The sequence below is a fragment of the Scyliorhinus torazame genome, chromosome 12, assembly GCF_047496885.1.
Source record: "Scyliorhinus torazame isolate Kashiwa2021f chromosome 12, sScyTor2.1, whole genome shotgun sequence".
NCBI classification, from domain to species: Eukaryota; Metazoa; Chordata; class Chondrichthyes; order Carcharhiniformes; family Scyliorhinidae; genus Scyliorhinus; species Scyliorhinus torazame.
The window spans coordinates 214,131,210-214,151,643 of NC_092718.1; the positions used below are offsets into that span (position 1 = coordinate 214,131,210).

The following is a 20,434-nucleotide window of genomic DNA, read 5'->3' on the forward strand; positions in this document are numbered from 1 at the left end:
CCCCCCCCCCCCCCACCCCCCCACCCCCCCACACCTCTCCCCTGGTGCCCAGCAGTGTGTGGAACCCTGCCACACCGCCCGCTTGCCACACCACGGCCTTCACCTGCGTGTTCCAGTGTTTTCCGTGTGAGCCAACCTGTCTGAGTGCCTCGTGGAGCAGCCCGGAGTTCGCGCTGCGTCCGGTGGCCCCCATGGTGAAGATGACGAGATCGAAGACATTCCAGGCTTACCTACCCACCTGCCACAGGACGTACAGCTGCATCCACTGCCGAGCCCACCTTGCAAACCACGATGAGCTCATCTCAAAGGTACTGACCTAATCGGGACTTACTGTTTAATAGAAATGTTGGGTGGTGGTGTCCTTGTTATGGGAGGGAGAGGGGAGTATTGGAGGAGTTGTGTGGACAAAATTCATGGAATGACCTGGAGCAGAAAGTAGCTTCCCCACAGTGGCCATTATGCCAGAGAATATTTTTCCCAGATGTACAATGTGAAAATGGATCGAGTTTGATTGATTGATTTTATTGTCACGTGTGCCAAAGTACAGTGAAAAGTATTTTCTGCGGCCAAGGGAACGTACACAGTAGACAAAGAATAATCGACAAACGGTGATTGGTTACAGTGCGGAACAAGGGGCCAAACAAAGCAAATAATGAGCAAGAGCAGCATAGGGCGTCGTGAATAGTGAGCTGGATTCTCCGCCGGTGGGGTGCTCCGTTTTGCCGGCAGCCCGGGAGTTGCCCGACGGCGTGGGGCTGCCCCACAATGGAAGATCCCATTGACCGACCGGCGTAACGGGAAACATGCGGTTAAACACCCTCGCTTTGGGACTTGCTTCCCATGTGGTTCAATCGTTCCCTTAGTTTCCTTAATATAGAGGAGACTGCATTGGGAACAGGAATGGTAGACCGATCAAATTGAAGGGAGTGCAGGTGAAATACCTCTTGTTCTACCATTTCCATCTTCACATCTGCATGACGTATGCACGTGCACTTGAACCTTTTTGTTGACTAAAAGGAAAGGAAAATAGAAGCAGAGTGCATGTGTACATTGGTCAGTGTTCGTGTTTTATTCCTTTTGTTACTGAACAGTGGGAGATGTTAATTAAGTACAGCCACCTGTAATGTGCGAGCGTGTGCAAGGTGTTTCCCTCGAGATCTAGAACCAGAACGTGTGGATGGAATAGTGTCGAGTCTGTGAATGCTGTTCAACTTGGGGTGGAAATGAAGTCCTTCACCCGCGATCAGAATGAACCTTGATGTTTCGACCTGTATCCTGTAATTTCCATTGGATTGGACAGGGGCCGTTCAATAGGCCGTCCCTTTGTAGACACATTTTAATAGTGATAGGTATGTAAGACTGAGGGGCCTTGATAGTGTATAGGAATAGCCCATTTCCCTTAGCAGAGGGGTCAGTAACCAGAGGCGCTTTGATTTAAGTAATTGTGGAAGGATTAGAGGAGAGCTGAGGTGTAGATTATTCAAACGCAGGATAATGGCTGTCTCGTACTCACCGCCAGAAGGGATGGTAGAAGCAGAAATACTTGGATTTGCAGTTGAGGTGGTGTAGCCTACAGAGCCTCACACACCTAGAGTTGGAAGGTGCGATTATCCTGGATGGGGTTGTTTTCTTGGTTGTACGTGCAGCCACCTGTAATGTGCGAGCATGATTCGAGGGCAGCACGGTAGCACAGTGGTTAGTACAATTGGCTTCACAGCTCCAGGGCCCCAGGTTCGATTTCCGGCTTGGGTCACTGTCTGTGCGGAGTCTGCACGTTCTCCCCGTGTGTGCGTGGGTTTCCTCCGGGTGCTCCGGTTTCCTCCCTCAGTCCAAAGATGTGCGGGTTAGGTGGATTGGCCATGATAAATTGCCCTTAATGTCCAAAACTGCCCTTGGTGTTGGGTGGGGTTAGGTGTTGGGTGGGGTTACTGGGTTATGGGGATAGGGTGGAGGTGTGGGCTTGGGTAGGGTGCTCTTTCCAAGAGCCAGTGTGGACTCGATGGGCCGAATGGCCTCCTTCTGCATTGTAAATTCTATGATTGGCTCAATGCTGTACACTTTAACCGTCTCTCAGGATCTGTTTTAATTTCCAAACGTCACCACCTCCTGTCAAATCCAGCGTGGGTTAGTGAAGGTCTGATGCTCCAGAAGGAGGGGTAATGACTGGTGCTGGTCTGAACTGCAAGTAGGCCCATTTTAAGGTCGCAAGATCAGTTCAGACCAGTAAAAGTCATTTCCTAAATTTTACTGGTTTGTCCTTCGGTGCAGAATCTTTTCAAGTTTGTGGTGGGAGTGATAGTCTTGGGATATATTTGAAGGGAAACTCGACGAGGATTTGAGGGAGGGTTACGATGGTAGGTTTAGGTGTGAAAATCCCAGTGGAGCTGGCATGGACTGGTTAAGCCGAATCTCCTGTTTGTGTGCCGTGCATCCAATGGAAGTAGTTTCCCTGGGGTCTGATTCCATTAATTGTACGTTGAGGAAGAATGAGTCTGAAACTAGACTGTGTACCAAAACAGGTTTATTTCCAAGACGGCAAAAGGAAAGTCGCACTCTCACCAGTCCTCGCAGATACACGAGTGAACTGGTTTATATATTCTTACAATGATTCCCTAATCCTCGCCAATTAGGGATGGCTGTGCTTAATTACCCCCCTTCCCCCAAATCTCCCTCTGGAATATTTGAGGATCCATGCCTAACGATTAGGTCTCTATCTTCCACTCTGTAGTAATTAATATAGATTAGTCTAATACATATATTGGAGCCATTTTAGCTCAATGGGCTGGACAGCTGGTTTGTGATGCAGAGCAAGGCCAACAGCGTGGGTTCGATTCCCGTACCGGCTGAGGGTGTTCATTAAAGCCTCGCCTTCTCAACCTTGACCCTCGCCGGAGGTGTGGTGACCCTAGGGTTAAATCACCACCGGTCAGTTCTACCCCGTCATGGGGGAAAGTAGCCAATGGTCATCTGGGACTATGGTGACTTTAGCTTACTTTAATATGGAGGTGACTGACTTATAGAATTTCACAGAATTTACAGTGCAGAAGGAGGCCATTCGGCCCATCGGCACTTGACAGTTGTCACCAAAATGAATTTAGCTTTAAGAAAATGAAAGGCTTGGATTTATAAAGGACTCCATTGCATTACCCTGAGGAAAAACACCCAGGTACTTGATGATAAATAGCTTTCAAGTTTGTTTGGCTAAGTAGGCCAACACGGCAGCCATTTTGTGCACCTCAAGATCCCAAAGGATATCAACCGATTGGTCATTTCCCAGACGTGTGTTGGAAGGTTGGTCAGACATTGGAGGAGCCTCTTTGCTCCCTCTCCTCTTAAGCTGCATCGGAACGGGCAGGTGGGAATCACAACTTTTAATGTCAAGGAGCAGGATGGTTGAAGAGGAGAGAGGGGCTACAGTGTGAGCCAGGCTGATATTTCTGTCCTCAGGGGGCAATGCCTTTGTCTTATTGTTTGCTATCCCTGTCTGCAGTGATGGGATTGCAAAATTCTAAAATGAGCATTTTTTTTTTTTTTTGAAACTCTGGCAGTTGATTTAATTGAGGAGTTTAAGATGATTATGAAGAATTTGCAATGGAGGGAAATGATCTCCTCTGGTATAGCGAGTCCAGTACAAAGAGGACATAAAGATTTTTGTTCGGCGAGGGTTTTTTAACGGATGTGACGGGTGTGGAATCAAGGTGGGTCGATGGATTTAAGATACGAATCAGCCACGATCTAGATGAACGGTGGGGACAGGATTGAGGGGCTAAATGGCCTCTTTCTGGTCCTGCGGCCGTCGAGTGACTGACTGCAGAGCTTTGCTAGGTCGTGCGGAGGTTTTGATGGCGCGTTAAATTGCTGCACTTGCGTCAGGCCTGGTGTTGATCTCCAGCCTGAGATCTCGTTGGGAGAGCTTCGGTGCAACAGATGCAAGAGAGTTTGGGTTGTGGGGGGTGGCAACAGGAGGTTGATGACCCCGTGTCTGACCTCTCTCGCGGGTTGCTCTTGCAATTCTGACGGTGTGTGAGGGAAAGGGATCCGGGGGGGTGGGGGAGACAAAATAGCCCGGCGGTGAAACTGGGCCAGATGGGCAGTCTGAGCAGGAACGAGCGTAGAGCCTGGAGAACCTGATACTGGGTTTCCCTGTTTGGGAGAGATATTTCCTGGCTACAGTGTGTACAGTTCAGAAGCATTTACTCAGTCGGGGGGGACGGGGGGGGATGTCACCCATCACATGACTTCTGAGTGAATATGGGAGCCATTTATTTTGATGTGGGCCCTAAACCCTGGGATTCCCCCCCCCCCCCCCCCCCCCCCTAAACATCTTACCTACCTCTTTGACCAATCATTTGGTCACCCATCCTAATGCCCTCTCACTTGGCCATATTTTCAATGTTGTTCATCTTCCAGTGAAGTGCTTTGGGACCTTCCGCACATTAAACGTTGCTGTCGTAGGGGGCAGCACGGTGGCGCAGTGGGTTAGCCCTGCTGCCTCACGGCGCCGAGGTCCCAGGTTCGATCCTGGCTCTGGGTAACTGTCCGTGTGGAGTTTGCACATTCTCCCTGTACCTGCGTGGGTCTCACCCCCACAACCCAAAGATGTGCCGGGTACGTCGATACACAGAACATGCAGTGCAGAAGGAGGGCCATTCAGCCCATCGAGTCTGCACTGACCCACTTAAGCCCTCACTTCCACCCTATCCCCATAAACCCAATAGCCCCATCTAACCTTTTTGGACACCAAGGGGTAATTTAGCATGGCCAATCCACCTAACCTGCACATCTTTGGACTGTGGGAGGAAACCGGAGCACCCGGAGGAAACCTACGCAGACACGGGGAGAATGTGCAGACTCCGCATACAGTGACCCAGCGGGGAATCGAACCTGGGACCCTGGCACTGTGAAGCCACAGTGCTAGCCACAGGTAGGTGGATTGGCCACGCTAAATTGCCCCTTAATTGGAAAAAATGAATTGGGTACTCTAAATTATTATTTTTTTTATAAAGTTGCCGTGATCCAGTTTTGGGTTTCCCCTCCTTAGTGACCAGAAGATGGGGTGACGTTGCCGTCCTGCACACACAAACCAAGGCCCCAGTGCAGTAGTGCTGCATTGGCAGGCGTGCCTGCCTCCTCTCTGGAATGAGGTATCTCGTCTGCCTTCTCAGTGGATGTGAAAGACCCTGTGGGACCGTTTGAAGGTGAGCAGGGGAGTTGCCCCTGCTGTCTGGCCAATATTTATCCCTGGCGGGAAACCAATCACCTGATCATTATTATGTTGCTGTGGGTAAATTGGCGTTTTTAAATTTCGTTCATGGACGCAGACATCGCAGGCTGTGCCAGCATTTATTTCTCATCCCTAATTGCCCTTGAGGTAGCAGTTAAAAGTCAACCACATTGCTATGGGTCTGAAGTCACATGTAGGCCAGACCGGGTAAGGACGGCAGATTTCCTTCCCTAAAGGACATTAGTGAACCAGATGGGTTTTCACGACCGTCGACAATCGTTTTGTTGTCTTCGTTAGACTTTTAATTCCAGATTTTTAGTGAATTCCAATTTTGCCATCTGCAGCAGCGGGATTTCAACATGCCCTTGGAAAGAGTACCATACCTAAACCCACAGCCCCACCCTATCCCGAAATCCAGCAACCCCACCCAACCCCTTTGGACACTTGAGGGCAATTTATCACGGCCAATCCGCCTAACCAGCACATCTTTGGACTGTGGGAGGAAACCGGAGCACCCGGAGGAAACCCATGCAGACACGGGGAGGATGTGCAGACTCCGCACAGCCAGTGACCCAAGACGGGAATTGAACCTGGGACCCTGGCGCTGTGAAGCAACTGTGCTAACCACTGTGCTACTGTGGACCCCCCCCCCCCCAAAATGAATTTTGTTTGCTAATGCACCCCAATCCACACCCTTCACCATCCTACAGGGTCAGTTTTCACAGTCGATGGTCTATTCTTCCTGGCCTCCCTCTGCCTTCCTGCTTACCTGTGTAATCTGAGTTTAGCCAATCAGCACCGTTCGATTTATCTCATCCTCTCTCAAAGGATCGGACATCCAATCGACAAGGCTCCTGTAACAAGTGCCTCTACAAATACCTGGGAACACCCTGGGGGGGGGTTCCCTTCCAGGTCACTCCGCATCCTCATTTGGAAATATATCGCCGTTCCTTCAGATGAGACGTTAAACAGAACTGACTGGGCAGCACGGTGGTTCAGTGGGTTAGCACTGCTGCTTCATGGCGCCGAGGTGCCAGGTTCGATCCCGGCTCTGGGTCACTGTCCGTGTGGAGTTTGCACATTCTCCCCGTGTCTGCCTGGATTTCACCCTCCCAACCCACAGATGTGCAGGTTAGGTGGATTGGCCACGCTAAATTGCCCCTTAATTGGAAAAAATGAATTGGATAGTCCAAATTTTTTTAATTTAAATTAAACAGAACTGGCCTCTCACAGCAGTCTTCCCCATTGTCCTGGCCAATTTATGTCCCTTAATTAACGTCACCATTCAAGAAAGAAGATTGGGGCAGCATGGTGGCTTAGTGGTTAGCACAGCTACTTCACGGCGCTGAGGTCCCAGGTTCGATCCCAGCTCTGGGTCACTGTCCGTGTGGAGTTTGCACATTCTCCCCGTGTCTGCGTGGGTTTCGCCCCCACATTCCAAAGATGCGCAGTGTAGGTGGATTGACCACGCTAAATTGCCCCTTGGAAAAAATAATTGGGTAACCTAAATTTAAAAAATAAAAAAAAAGAAGATTGGCTGTTCGTTAACGTTGCCGATTGCGAGAGCTTGCTGTGGGGAAATTGGCTTCAGAGTTTCCAACGTGAAAACAGTGAATACTGTTCGAAAGCACATCATTGATGAAGAAGTGTTTTGGGACACCCTCTGGTCGTGAATGTTGCTGTAGAAATACCAGCTTTCTTTCTAGAATGTAAGAAATTGGACCACGATTAGGCTATTCGACCTGAGGAGCCGGCTCTGCTGTTCAGGAAGGTCGTATCTGATCGACTACCTCCGTTCGACTTTCCCACCTAACCACCACAGCCCCAGATTGTCCAAAAATATGTTGATCTCCGAGAACAACTGAGCATTCACAGTCCTCTGGGGCATAGAATCCCCCCCACCCCAATTAAAAGGCAATTTAGCGTGGCCGATCCACCTAATTTTGGATTGTGTGGGTGACACCCATGTAGACATGGGGAGAATGTGCAAACTCCACATGGACAGAGCCAGGGCCAGGATCGAACTCGGCACCATGAAGCTGTAGTGCTAACCCCCCCCCCCCCCGAATCATCAGTCGAGAAGCCCAGTTGAGAGCGCGGTTTCCTCTCCGTTCCCCCACTGTTAGCACATTAAGAATCTCGGAGGACACCTGGGGCCAGGAGGGAGACTTTTGGTATTGAAAGTGGGAGGCGAGTTAGTTTGAATGTCAGGACATGACCTCACTGCTGGAAGTGCGTGTAGTTCAGCAGTTGGTTTATGTGCCCCCCTCCTCCCAAGCTGAGCAGGAAACTAAAGACCCACTTTGTCTGGGTGAGAAGAAGGAACCTTTGTGTCAGGGTTGAGCGCACAGTCCTTCCCTGCAGCTGTCGACTGTTCAAACACTTCACAAGCTGAACTTTGAGCTGGTACCAACTATTTGCACAACCCCCTCCCTCCCCCTCTCCGTGTCAGCGAGGAGCTGTGCTGAAGCTGTGGAAGTTGTGGGGGGGGGGGGGGGGATGGTGGGTGGTGGGTGTGGAGGGGGGGGGGGGGATGGTGGGTGTGGAGGGGGGGGGATGGTGGGTGTGGAGGGGGGGTGGTGGTGGGGGGGGGGGGGTGGGGGGTGGTGGTGGGTGTGGAGGGGGGGAGGGGTTGGGGGGGGGATGGTGGGTGGGGGGGGGGATGGTGGGTGGGGGTGGGATGGTGGGTGGTGGTGGGTGTGGAGAGTTACCCCCTCACTTGTGCTGTCCGACCTCGTGGAGAGTTTGTGTATCGCCCGTGTATCCCCGGTTAGTTTCCTTGGCTGTGCTTTGGAATGGGCAGCATCTGTACCCATTCTTCCATCTCTCTGTATGTTTGTGATGGATGTGAGTCTCGCACCGTGTGTGTGTGTCTGTCAGCGTGCACCTATACAAATCTCAATGTGTGTCGCCATGGGGACTGCCTCAAAAAAAAAAAAAAAATTCCTGTCAGCTCATGTTAAATCGGTCACTGTTTTTGCATTAAAACAAAATAATAACTTATTGTCACAAGTCGGCTTCAATGAAGTTACAGTGAAAAGCCCCTAGTCTCCACATTCTGGCCCCTGTTCGGGGAGGATGGTACGGGAATTGAACCCGCGTTGGCCTTGTTCTGCATTACGAGCCAGCTGTTTAGCCCACTGTGCTAAACCAGCCCCCTCATAAATTCATAAATATGAATTAGCGGATTATTTGATTGAAACAATATGGAATCAAAAACTGGGAAGTCTTGACCAAACATGGGTACAGTGCTAATAAGACGAGCCCGTTTTTGAGAGTTCTGATTTGGCACGCTATTTTGGTCCTAATTGCTTTTCACCGTAATTTGAACTTGTTCAGGTCACAATCCGATCAGCCTTGACCTTGTTGAATGGTGAGGCAGGCTTGAGGGGCCATGCGGCCTGTTCCTGCTTCAGATTTGTATGTTTGCCGAGGAGGTGCTGAACAGACACCTGCAGGTTTACCGCTCGATTGGTGATTCAATGCCGTTTTCCTGGATGGAGGGGTCTATGTGGACTCCTGACATCCACTTTCACCACAGATGTGCAGTCTTCCAGCTGGCTCAAAGTGGCATATTGCAGGCTCTGGGGTTAAGGGTTCTCGGACACGTCCAGCGGGCATGTCCTGAGCCACGCATTGATTGGGGAGGGGGCGGGGAAGAGAACGCCAACTCTCCCTACGTGTACTTCTTTCCAGCAGTGTTGTCTGGCCTCATGACTTTCTCCCCCCCCCCCCCCCCCAATTCCTCATGCAGACCAAACAATATCTCCAGCAAGATAATAAAGACTTTCCTTTACCCTGGTGACTCTCCAGTAAGTACTTCTTGGGGTAAAGACCTCTTGAGAATTTCGGGGATAAATGTTCCTCAAGGGTTGGTGAAGTCTTGAAATGATTGTCCTAGAAAGCCTTCCAAGGTCCTCTTCACAATCCTACCGGCAATGACCGTGAAATGGGGAGTATCCCGTTGAGCAGAGCTTGAAATCCGCATTCCCGCCACGTTTACTGGGGAACAGCAGCGTAGATCATTTTTGTTCCTTTCTGACCCCCAGTGTTGCTCAAACCTCTGCCTGAACAGGGCAGGAGCTACCTGACCCCGATCGATGTGCCCACACACCGGGCAGGTCTGTGCAATTAAAACTTCAATACTGAGTTATCGGGTTTAGCACCAGAGGCTTCAGGATCTGTGGTGGTTCAATGAAGAACGAAGGGTTGAACAGAATGTAGCAGCGCCACACAAAAAAAATTCCAAACTTCAAGAATTGTTCACAAAACGTGCTGTAATGTGCTCCGAAAAAAAACACACGCTTGTTGCTGGGCAGAATGGAATGATTATAAAATGTGCATTTTGAACCTTTTTTTCCCCTTTCTGTCCTTCATTTCTTTCTTTTTATAAATTTAGAGTACCCAATTATTATTTTCCAATTAAGGGGCAATTTTTCCACTTCACCTACCCTGCACATCTTTGGGTTTAGAATTTACAGTGCAGACGGAGACCATTTGGCCCATCAAGTCTGCACCGGCCCGTGGGAAGAGCACTCCATTTAAGCCCTCCACCCAACCCTTTTGGACACTAAGGGCAATTTAGCGTGGCCAATCCACCTAACCGGCACATCTTTGGACTGTGGGAGGAAACCGGAGCACCCGGAGGAAGCCCACGCAGACACGGGGATAATGTGCAGACTCCGCACAGACGGAGACCCAAACCGAGAATCGAACCTGGGACCCTGGAGCTGTGAAGCAACAGTGCTAACCACTTGTGCTACCGTGCTGCCCACTAAGGTTGTGAGAGTGAGACCCACGCAGACACGGGGAGAATGTGCAAACGCCACACTGACAGTGACCCAGGGCCATGATCGAACCCGGGTCCTCGGCGCCGTGAGGCAGCAGTGCTAACCCACCGTGCCGTCCCTCTTTCTGTCTGTTAATCCAACCCTTATTTCTCTGTAGTTTTTCATTCTGTCCCAGATTTAACTCTAATTCATCTTCTCGACTGGTGGGGTGGTGGGTGTGGGGGAAGCAGATTTGATAAAACTGTCGGAATGTTTGGGATCTGGACAATGTAGAGAGAAACTGTTTCTATTGGCAGAAGGATAGATTACCAGAAGGCACTGATGTTAAGATAATTGGCAAAAGAACCAATAACAACCTGAGGATGAACCATTTTTAGTGCAGCGAGCGGTTAGGATCGGGAATGCGCCGCCTGCAAGTGTGGCGGAGAGAGATTCAATCATGGCTTCTAACAGGCGAATTGGATAAGCAACTGAAGGGGAAGATTTTGAAGGGCTATGGGGAAAGAGATGGGGAGGCGGATTAGCTGGGTTGCTATCGCAGAGCCCTGGCTTGGACATGGAATCGTAGAAGGGTTTAAATGTGGAAGGGCGCCAACCAGCCTGTCGTGTACTCTCTGCAAAATCACTTGGTCCCACTCCCATGTCTCTTCCCCATAGTCCTTTAGTCTTCAGAAAGTTATCCAGTTCTATATTTTGGAAAGCCATGGTTGTTTCTGCTACCACCACACTCTTGGGCAGTTCATTCCAGATGTTAACCACTCTGGGCGGAATGACCTCTTTCTGTTGCGCAACATTCCAATATTCATTTCCTGTATTTTTCCTCCATTTCTAAATCTCAACGGTTAAGGAGATGTGCCATTGGTCGGTTATTCACTAAAGCCCAGAGGGATATAGAGGAAAGTCTGACTCGCTGGGGGGGATGTCTATCTCCAGCAATATCTGGCCCGTCGTTAAGTTCAAGTCTACTTGCTGTTTGTCTTCCGCTCGCTTCCCAGTCCAATCTTTCTTGCTCCGTTTTATTAACCCATCCTGTGGAATTCCAAAACCCTGAAACGCCCCCCTTCCCGCCTGCATTTCTTCGCTTGGCTCCCCCGCTGTTTTGAGATCCAGTCTTGCTAAAGCATCACCCACTCTTGAAATTCATTGTCCTCTCCCCAAAACAGTGGTGTTCTCGTGCCTCTCGGTGCCTACTTTTCCTCCCCTAATCTTCAGCCTCTTAAATGCTTGAGCTGGGTGTCAGGTGGGCACTCTAAGTAGGGGGAGGGGAGGATAACCGAGAAACTATTTCCACTGGTGGGATCATCAGGAATGAGGGGAAATCATAAGACCATAAGACAAGAGCGGAAGTAAGGCCATTCGGCCCATCGAGTCCACTCCACCATTCAATCATGGCTGATTTCAACTCCATTTACCCGCTCTCTCTCCATAGCCCTTAATTCCTCGAGAAATCAAGAATTTATCAACTTCTGTCTTAAAGACACTCAACGTCCCGGCCTCCACCGCCCTCTGTGGCAATGAATTCCACAGACCCACCACTCTCTGGCTGAAGAAATTTCTCCTCATCTCTGTTCTAAAGTGACTCCCTTTTATTCTAAGGCTGTGCCCCCGGGTCCTAGTCTCCCCTGCTAATGGAAACAACTTCCCTACATCCACCCTATCTAAGCCATTCATTATCTTGTAAGTTTCTATTAGATCTCCCCTCAACCTCCTAAACTCCAATGAATATAATCCCAGGATCCTCAGATGTTCATCGTATGTTAGGCCTACCATTCCTGCGATCATCCGTGTGAATCTCCGCTGGACCCGCTCCAGTATGTCCTTCCTGAGGTGTGGGGCCCAAAATTGCTCACAATATTCTAAATGGGGCCTAACTAATGCTTTATAAAGCTTCAGAAGTACATCCCTGCTTTTATATTCCAAGCCTCTTGAGATGAATGACAACATTGCATTTGCTTTCTTAATTACGGACTCAACCTGCAAGCTTACCTTTAGAGAATCCTGGACTAGGACTCCCAAATCCCTTTGCTCTTCAGCATTATGAATTTTGTCACCGTTTAGAAAATAGTCCATGCCTCTATTCTTTTTTCCAAAGTGCAAGACCTTGCACTTGCCCACGTTGAATTTCATCAGCCATTTCTTGGACCATTCTCCTAAACTGTCTAAATCTTTCTGCAGCCTCCCCACCTCCTCCATACTACCTGCCCCTCCATCTATCTTTGTATCATCGGCAAACTTAGCCAGAATGCCCCCAGTCCTGTCATCTAGATTGTTATTATATAAAGAGAACAGCTGTGGCCCCAACACTGAACCCTGTGGGACACCTCGTCACCGGTTGCCATTCTGAAAAAGAACCTTTTTATCCCAACTCTCTGCCTTCTGCCTGACAGCCAATCGTCAATCCATGTTAGTACCTTGCCTCGAATACCATGGGCCCTTATTTTACTCAGCAGTCTCCCGTGAGGCACCGTATCAAAGGCCTTTTGGAAGTCAAGATAGATAACATCCATTGGCTCTCCTTGGTCTAACCTATTTGTTATCTCGTCAAAGAACTCTTAACAGGTTTGTCAGGCACGACCTCCCCTTACTAAATCCATGCTGACTTGTCCTAATCCGACCCTGCACTTCCAAGAATTTAGAAATCTCATCCTTAACAATGGATTCTAGAATCTTGCCAACAACTGAGGTTAGGCTAATTGGCCTATAATTTTCCATCTTTTTCCTTGTTCCCTTCTTGAACAGGGGGGTTACAACAGCGATTTTTCCAATCCTCTGGGACTTTCCCTGACTCCAGTGACTTTTGAAAGATCATAACTAACGCCTCCACTATTTCTTCAGCTATCTCCTTTAGAACTCTAGGATGTAGCCCATCTGGGCCCGGAGATTTATCAATTTTTAGACCTCTTAGTTTCTCTAGCACTTTCTCCTTTGTGATGGCTACCATATTCAACTCTGCCCTCTGACTCTCCGGAATTGTTGGGATATTACTCATGTCTTCTACTGTGAAGACTGACGCAAAGTACTTATTTAGTTCCTCGGCTATTTCCTTGTCTCCCATCACTAGATTACCAGCGTCATTTTGGAGCGGCCCAATGTCAACCTTTGCCTCCCGTTTGTTTTTAATGTATTTAAAGAAACTTTTACTATCATTCCTAATGTTACTGGCTAGCCTACCTTCATATTTGATCCTCTCTTTCCTTATTTCTCTGTTATCCTCTGTTTGTTTTTGTAGCCTTCCCAATCTTCTGACTTCCCACTACTCTTTGCCACATTATAGGCTTTCTCTTTTGCTTTGATGCATTCCCTAACTTCTTTTGTCAGCCATGGCTGCCTATTCCCCCCTCTGATAACCTTTCTTTTCTTTGGGATGAACCTCTGTACTGTGTCCTCAATTACTCCCAGAAACTCCTGCCATTGCTTTTCTACTGTCTTTCCCACTAGGCTCTGCTCCCAGTCGATTTTCGTCAGTTCCTCCCTCATGCCCCTGTAGTTACCTTTATTTAACTGTAACACCTTTACATCTGATTCTACCCTTCTTTCAAATTGGAGATGGAATTCTACCATATTATGATCACTGCCTCCTAAGTACTCCCTTACTTTAAGATCTTTAATCAAGTCTGGCTCATTACATAACACTAAGTCCAGAATGGCCTGTTCCCTCGTGGGCTCCATCACAAGCTGTTCCAAAAAGCCCTCCTGTAAACATTCAATGAATTCCCTTTCCTTGGGTCCACTGGCAGCATTATTTACCCAGTCCACCTGCATATTGAAGTCCCCCATGATCACTGTGACCTTGCCTTTCTGACATGCACTTTTTATTTCGTGGTGCATTTTGTGCCCCCGGTCCTGACCACTGTTAGGAGGCCTGTACATAACTCCCATTATGGTTTTTTTGCCTTTGTGGTTCCTCAACTCTACCCCCACAGACTCCACATCATCTGACCCTATGTCGTTTAGTGCTATTGATTTAATTTCATTCCTAATTAACAAGGCAACCCCGCCCCCTCTCTTGTCATTTCGATAGGTTGAGAATCCCTGGATGTTTAAATGCTAGTCCTGAACCCCCTGCAACCATGTCTCTGTGATGCCTACCACATCATACCTGCCAGTCACAATCTGGGCCACAAGCTCATCTACCTTGTTCCGTACGCTGCGCACATTTAAATATAGCACCTTTAATTCTCTATTGACCGTCCCTTTTTGTTTTCTTAGTGTGGTGGACCTTGGTTTACTGAGCCTTTCCATACACTGTGTCATATTTTGTGGGATGGGGACTATCGTAACCTCTCCTGAGTTTTGTCTTTTCGTGCTTTTTTGTATTCCTAAGCAGCTACGCTTCCCACTGATTACTTCACCTCTTGGTTCCCTGACATTCCCTTCCTCCCCAATCTCTAGTTTAAAGTCCTATTGACCACCCTATTTACTCTTTTTGCCAGAACACTGGTCCCAGCTCGGTTCAGGTGGAGACCATCCCAACGGTATAGGTCCCCCCTGTCCCAAAACTGATGCCAGTGTCCCATGAAAAGGAACCCCTCTTTCCCACACCACTCTTTCAGCCACGTGTTAACTTCCCTTATTCTTGCCTCCCTATGCCAATTTGCACGTGGCTCGGGCAGTAATCCGGAGATTATGACCCTTGAGGACCTGTGTTTTTTAAATGAGATTAGAGCTGGTGATTTGGGAGGGAAATCAGCAACTTCACCAGAAAGGTAGTGAGAATAGGAGCCGGGATTGTCCACCGGCGGGAGTCTCCGTTATGCCGGCGCCCGGGGGTTTCCTGAGGGCGTGGGGCTGCCCCACATTGGGAAACCCCATTGACCGGCTGGTGTAACGCAGAGTCCCGCCGGCCGGTCGGGGCAGAAATGTGGCCTGGCGGAGAATCCCGCCCCTGGTATTCTGTTCCTCAAAGGAAGGGGGTGAGTTTGAGCTTTCAGAACTTGAGATTGACCAGTCTTTTTGTTGGGTGGGGGATATGGGGTTCGGGATCAGCTCGGGTGGGGAAATGGGGTTCGGGATCAGCTCGAGTGGGTAAAGGCGGCTCTGGATATGGAGCTCGAGTGGGTAAATGGGGTTCGGGATGTGGAGCTCGAGTGGGTAAATGGGGTTCGGGATATGGAGCTCGAGTGGGTAAATGGGGTTTGGGATATGGAGCTCGAGTGGGTAAATGGGGTTTGGGATATGGAGCTCGAGTGGGTAAATGGGGTTCGGGATATGGAGCTCGAGTGGGTAAATGGGGTTCGGGATATGGAGCTCGAGTGGGTAAATGGGGTTCGGGATATGGAGCTCGAGTGGGTAAATGGGGTATGGGGATACGGAGCTCGAGTGAGTAAATGGGGTTTGGGATATGGAGCTCGAGTGGGTAAATGGGGTTTGGGATGTGGAGCTCGAGGGGGTACATGGGGTTCGGGATGTGGAGCTCGAGTGGGTAAATAGGGTTCGGGATATGGAGCTCGAGTGGGTACATGGGGTTTGGGATAGGGACCTAGAGTGGGTAAATGGGGTTCGGGATATGGAGCTCGAGTGGGTACATGGGGTTCGGGATATGGAGCTCGAGTGGGTAAATGGGGTTTGGGCTACGGACCTAGAGTGGGTAAATGGGGTTCGGGATATGGAGCTCGAGTGGGTAAATGGGGTTTGGGATACGGACCTCGAGTGGGTAAATGGGGTTCGGGATATGGAGCTCGAGTGGGTAAATGGGGTTCGGGATATGGAGCTCGAGTGGGTAAATGGGGTTTGGGATATGGAGCTCGAGTGGGTAAATGGGGTTCGGGATATGGAGCTCGAGTGGGTAAATGGGTTTCGGGATATGGAGCTCGAGTGGGTAAATGGGGTTCGGGATATGGAGCTCGAGTGGGTAAATGGGGTTTGGGGATACGGAGCTCGAGTGAGTAAATGGGGTTTGGGATATGGAGCTCGAGTGGGTAAATGGGGTTCGGGATGTGGAGCTCGAGGGGGTACATGGGGTTCGGAATGTGGAGCTCGAGTGGGTAAATAGGGTTCGGGATATGGAGCTCGAGTGGGTAAATGGGGTTTGGGATACGGACCTCGAGTGGGTAAATGGGGTTCGGGATATGGAGCTCGAGTGAGTAAATGGGGTTCGGGATATGGAGCTCGAGTGAGTAAATGGGGTTCGGGATATGGAGCTCGAGTGGGTAAATGGGGTTCGGGATATGGAGCTCGGGTGGGTAAATTGGGTTCGGGATATGGTGCTCGGGTGGGTAAATGGGGTTCGGGATATGGAGCTCGAGTGGGTAAATGGGGTTCGGGATATGGAGCTCGAGTGGGTAAATGGGGTTCGGGATATGGAGCTCGAGTGGGTAAATGGGGTTCGGGATATGGAGCTCGAGTGGGTAAATGGGGTTTGGGGATACGGAGCTCGAGTGAGTAAATGAGGTTCGGGATATGGAGCTCGAGTGGGTAAATGGGGTTTGGGGATACGGAGCTCGAGTGAGTAAATGAGGTTCGGGATATGGAGCTCGAGTGTGTAAATGGGGTTCGGGAAATGGAGCTCGAGTGGGTAAATGGGGTTCGGGATATGGAGCTCGAGTGGGTAGATGGGGTTCATGCACAGATCAACCGTGAGCTAGTTGAATGATATAACAGGCTAGAGGGAGTGAACGATCTACTCGTGTCACCTCGCCTTATCCCCTCTTTTTTTTTTTCTCCTCTTTTCAATCCTGGCCATATCCCTCCCTCCTCCCTTATTTTTTTGGTTTCCCCGGCTTTTATGGGAAGATCTTTTCCTCTCTGCAATTGAATTTTTACAATATTATAAGTCCTTGCAAGCAGCTGCTGTTCTCGGTCAGTCTCATGAAGTTTATTATGAAAAAAGTCCTACACTTGCGTAGCTCCCCAGATTGGGCTTTACAGTCTGTTATAGAATGGTTACAGCACAGAAGACTATTCAGCACATTGTGTCCTGTGTTGGCTGTGTGCAGCCCGTCTGGCTTCGTTAGGGGCTTTTCATAGTAACCTCATTGCAGTGCTAATGTAAGCCTACTTGTGACAATAAAGATGATTATTTCCTGCGTTATTTCCTTAAGGCCCTGCAAAATGTTTTTTTCTCTCTTTATCCAGTTCCATTTTGAAAGCTGCAATTCAGTCTGCCTTAACAAAGTACTATCAAAGTCACTGTTCTAATGTAGGAGACACGGCCGTTAATTTGTGCACAGCAGACTTCCAATATTTTTTTAAAACGTGTTTTGAAAGGATAACCTTTGACCGGGAGAACTCCCCATGCGCTACTTGAGATTGCGTTGTGCGATCTTCCACGTCCACCTCAGGGGGAGGGGGCGGGGCAGACGACACGACACGACACCCCTGTACAATGACACCTCTGACACTGTGCGGTGTCAACCTCAATGTGCTTGAGTCCCTTGAGTGGGACTTGAACCCGCAACTTTCCAACTCAAACAGCAACACTAACCCTGAGCCATAAGTTTGGCAGGTTTTTATTAAATACTCTCTCGTCACCTTTTGATTCAATAATAACGTTTTTTGTTTTTTTAAACTGTGATTGCAAATAAATCTTTCTGATCCAGAATAACCAGCTCACAAAACCGTTGTTGCTGCCATGTTCTCTAACTGGGCAAGGGGGTGTTTTACAGGATTTTACCAGCTAAACACATCCAGCTTTTTCAGGGAGAAATAGCACACATGAAAACACTGGGTATCTAGTGTGCTGGTGTTTGTGTCTCCTGATCTCCACTCTATTAATAACTCAATAACAGCAGCGCAGTGACACGCTGTGTATCAGCGGGTATTTGGCCTTTTCTCTGTAGCTCTGCTTTACAGCAGCATCTCCCATCTTTCTAAATTTAACAAAACACATAGTATTTCTCCTTGTCTTGTTTCACCAACTTCTCTTGTTTGTCTCCCCCCCCAACCCTGGACGACTCTTGTCCAATTTGCTAAACACCTTTACATTTGTGTCCTCTGGTTAGGGATCCTATAAAGTACCTTGGGACGTTTTCCTACGTTGTGGGGCACTATATAAATGCAAGTTCATGTTGTTGGAATTTTGAAATATTTCACGCTCTGCGAGCAGCATCTCCACTCCAGGATTGAGGCCCGAGTCCAGGAGTTGGCATTGCTCTCTCTGGATACGTTCGGTGTCTCCTCGAGACCAGTGGGTAATTGGGAATCCTGAGCTCAAACAGCCAACGCCTTTTCACTCCCTCTTCAGAGGGAGGTACGACCAGTAGAACTGTCCACACCAGGGGTGAGCTTCGACTCTTCGGCTAACGAGTAAAAGTGTTCTCTGGACGGCACGGTGGCGCAGTGTTTAGCACTGCTGCCTCACGGCGCCGAGGACCCCGGGTTCGATCCCAGCCCCAGGTCACTGTCCCTGTGGAGTTTGCACTTTCTCCCCGTGTCTGCGTTGGTCTCACCCCCCCCCCCCCCCCTCCCAAACGACCCAAAAAGATGTGCAGGGGAGGTGGGTTGGCCAGGCTAAATTGCCCCTTAATTGGAACAAAAAAGAGAATTGGTTATTCTTAAAAAAAAAAAAAAAAATTTAAATTTAAAAAAAAAAAAGCATTCTTTGTCCATGGAATGAGAATGCAGCAGGCAGCAATACTGATGGTGCAGCAGGCACAGTGGGTTAAACAGCTGGCTTGTAATGCAGAACAAGGCCAGCAGTGCGGGTTCAATTCCCTTACCGGCCTCCCCAAACAGGTGCCGGAATGTGGCGACTAGGGGCTTTTCACAGTAACTTCATTGAAGCCTACTTGTGACAATAAGCGATGATTATTATTATTACATTGTCAGAAGGGCCACAGAATGATTCTGATTTGACACATGTTGAGGGTGAAGTGGAAATTTTTGGGGAGATGGAGAGGTGTGCACCAACAACTGTGGACAGACAGAAGATGCAGCAGGCCAGAATTTGCTGTCAAAGCCATGTATGAAGCTAATGCCGTTATTATGCAGGGGCCCTGCCAGAGTAAATTAGCCCACAGAAAGTATAGCACTGACTTAGGCTATTCAGCCCATCGAGTTCATGCTGGTGTTCATACTCAACAGGAACCTGTTGATCTTGGCCTATTGACAGATCCTTCTATTCATTTCTCTCTCCCCTGATCATCTAGCTTCCCCTTAATTGCGTTTAGATGAAGTCACAGCTATGGCCAAGGAAAGTCAGAGGTGGCCGCAGGGCTCCGACTTCCATCTGGCGGGGTGACAAAAACTATACAGAGGGGCAGCACGGTGGCACAGTGGTTAGCATTGCTGCCTACGGCGCTGAGGACCCTGGTTCGAATCCCGGCCCTGGGTCACTGTCCGTGCGGAGTTTGCACATTCTCCTCGTGTCTGCGTGGGTTTCACCCCCACAACCCAGAAAGACATGCAGGTTAGGTGGATTGGCCATGCTAAACTGCACCTTAATTGCAAAAAAAATAATTGGGTTCTCTAAATTTTAAGAAAGACCTGTGCCTTTGGTCCACATTATCGGTGAGCATCTTTAAAAAAAATAAATAAATAAATAAAATAAATAAATAAATAAATTTAGAGTACACAGTTATTCCCCCCCCCCCCCCCAATTAAGCCCCTTAATTGGGGGAAACCCTAACCCTAATTGCCCCAATTTAGCGTGGCCAATCCACCTACACTGCACATCATTTTTGGGTTGTGGGGGTGAAACCCACGCAGACACTGGGAGAATGTGCAAACTCCACACCGACTGTGATCGGTGAGCATCTGTAACCATCAGGTCCCAGTTCTGTGATGAGCTCCCAGGGGTGTCTGGAGGATGAGGAAAGTTGAGATGCTGTTGTGTTTTTAAAAAAAAAAAAAACATTTTTGATGCTGTTCATCTTTGCGCTCGGTGACCCTGCGCATCCACCTGCTCCCTAATGCTGTCCTTCTATCCAAGAATGCTGAAGGGTCACGCCGACCGTGGGCACACCGGGATTGACAGGTTAAGAGTTATTAAAACAAAGACCCTAAACAGAGCTACAAAGGGCTAATGTGTTTTTAAAAGAGGGTGATTGCGAAAGGTCTCGTTTGTGAGTGAAAAGAAAAGGCTACCTGTTTTTCTTACACTCTTTCACATCAGAAATAATCCGGGCTCACTACCCCACCCGAGTGTGTGAATGTAGCTACTGGAGGCACCTAAACTGAACTATATTCAAATCCCGGAGTCAAAAACGAATTCTGCTTTTCCAGCTATATGCAAATCTGATGTACAGTGAATCCACAATCCCTGCCCCCCCCCCCCCCAAATCATAAACACAACACCAATGCCTGCTCTCAAGGCAAGAGCGCCTCAGTGATAGCAGGCAGCCTCGCTGACGGTGCAGCAGGCAGCAATGCTGATGGTGCAGCAGGCAGCAATGCTGATGGTGCAGCGGGCAGCAATGCTGACGGTGCAGCGGGCAGCCATGCTGACGGTGCAGCAGGCAGCAATGCTGACGGTGCAGCGGGC

The 20,434-nt window shown here is 49.1% G+C and overlaps 1 protein-coding gene across 4 annotated transcripts in view; it reads left to right on the forward strand.

Annotated features, from left to right (window-relative positions):
* The first annotated feature begins 25 nt into the window (after window positions 1-25).
* Window positions 26-20,434, forward strand: part of ypel2a (yippee-like 2a) — a 76,232-nt gene continuing 55,823 nt past the window's right edge. For 3 of the 4 annotated variants that reach the window (XM_072469905.1, XM_072469906.1, XM_072469908.1), the window contains exon 1: window positions 35-308. In XM_072469905.1, coding sequence (XP_072326006.1) covers window positions 192-308 — 117 coding nt within the window. In that variant the 5' untranslated portion in view covers window positions 35-191. Of the gene's footprint in view, window positions 309-20,434 lie in introns of all 4 variants that reach the window. The other variant, XM_072469909.1, reaches the window with a different exon arrangement.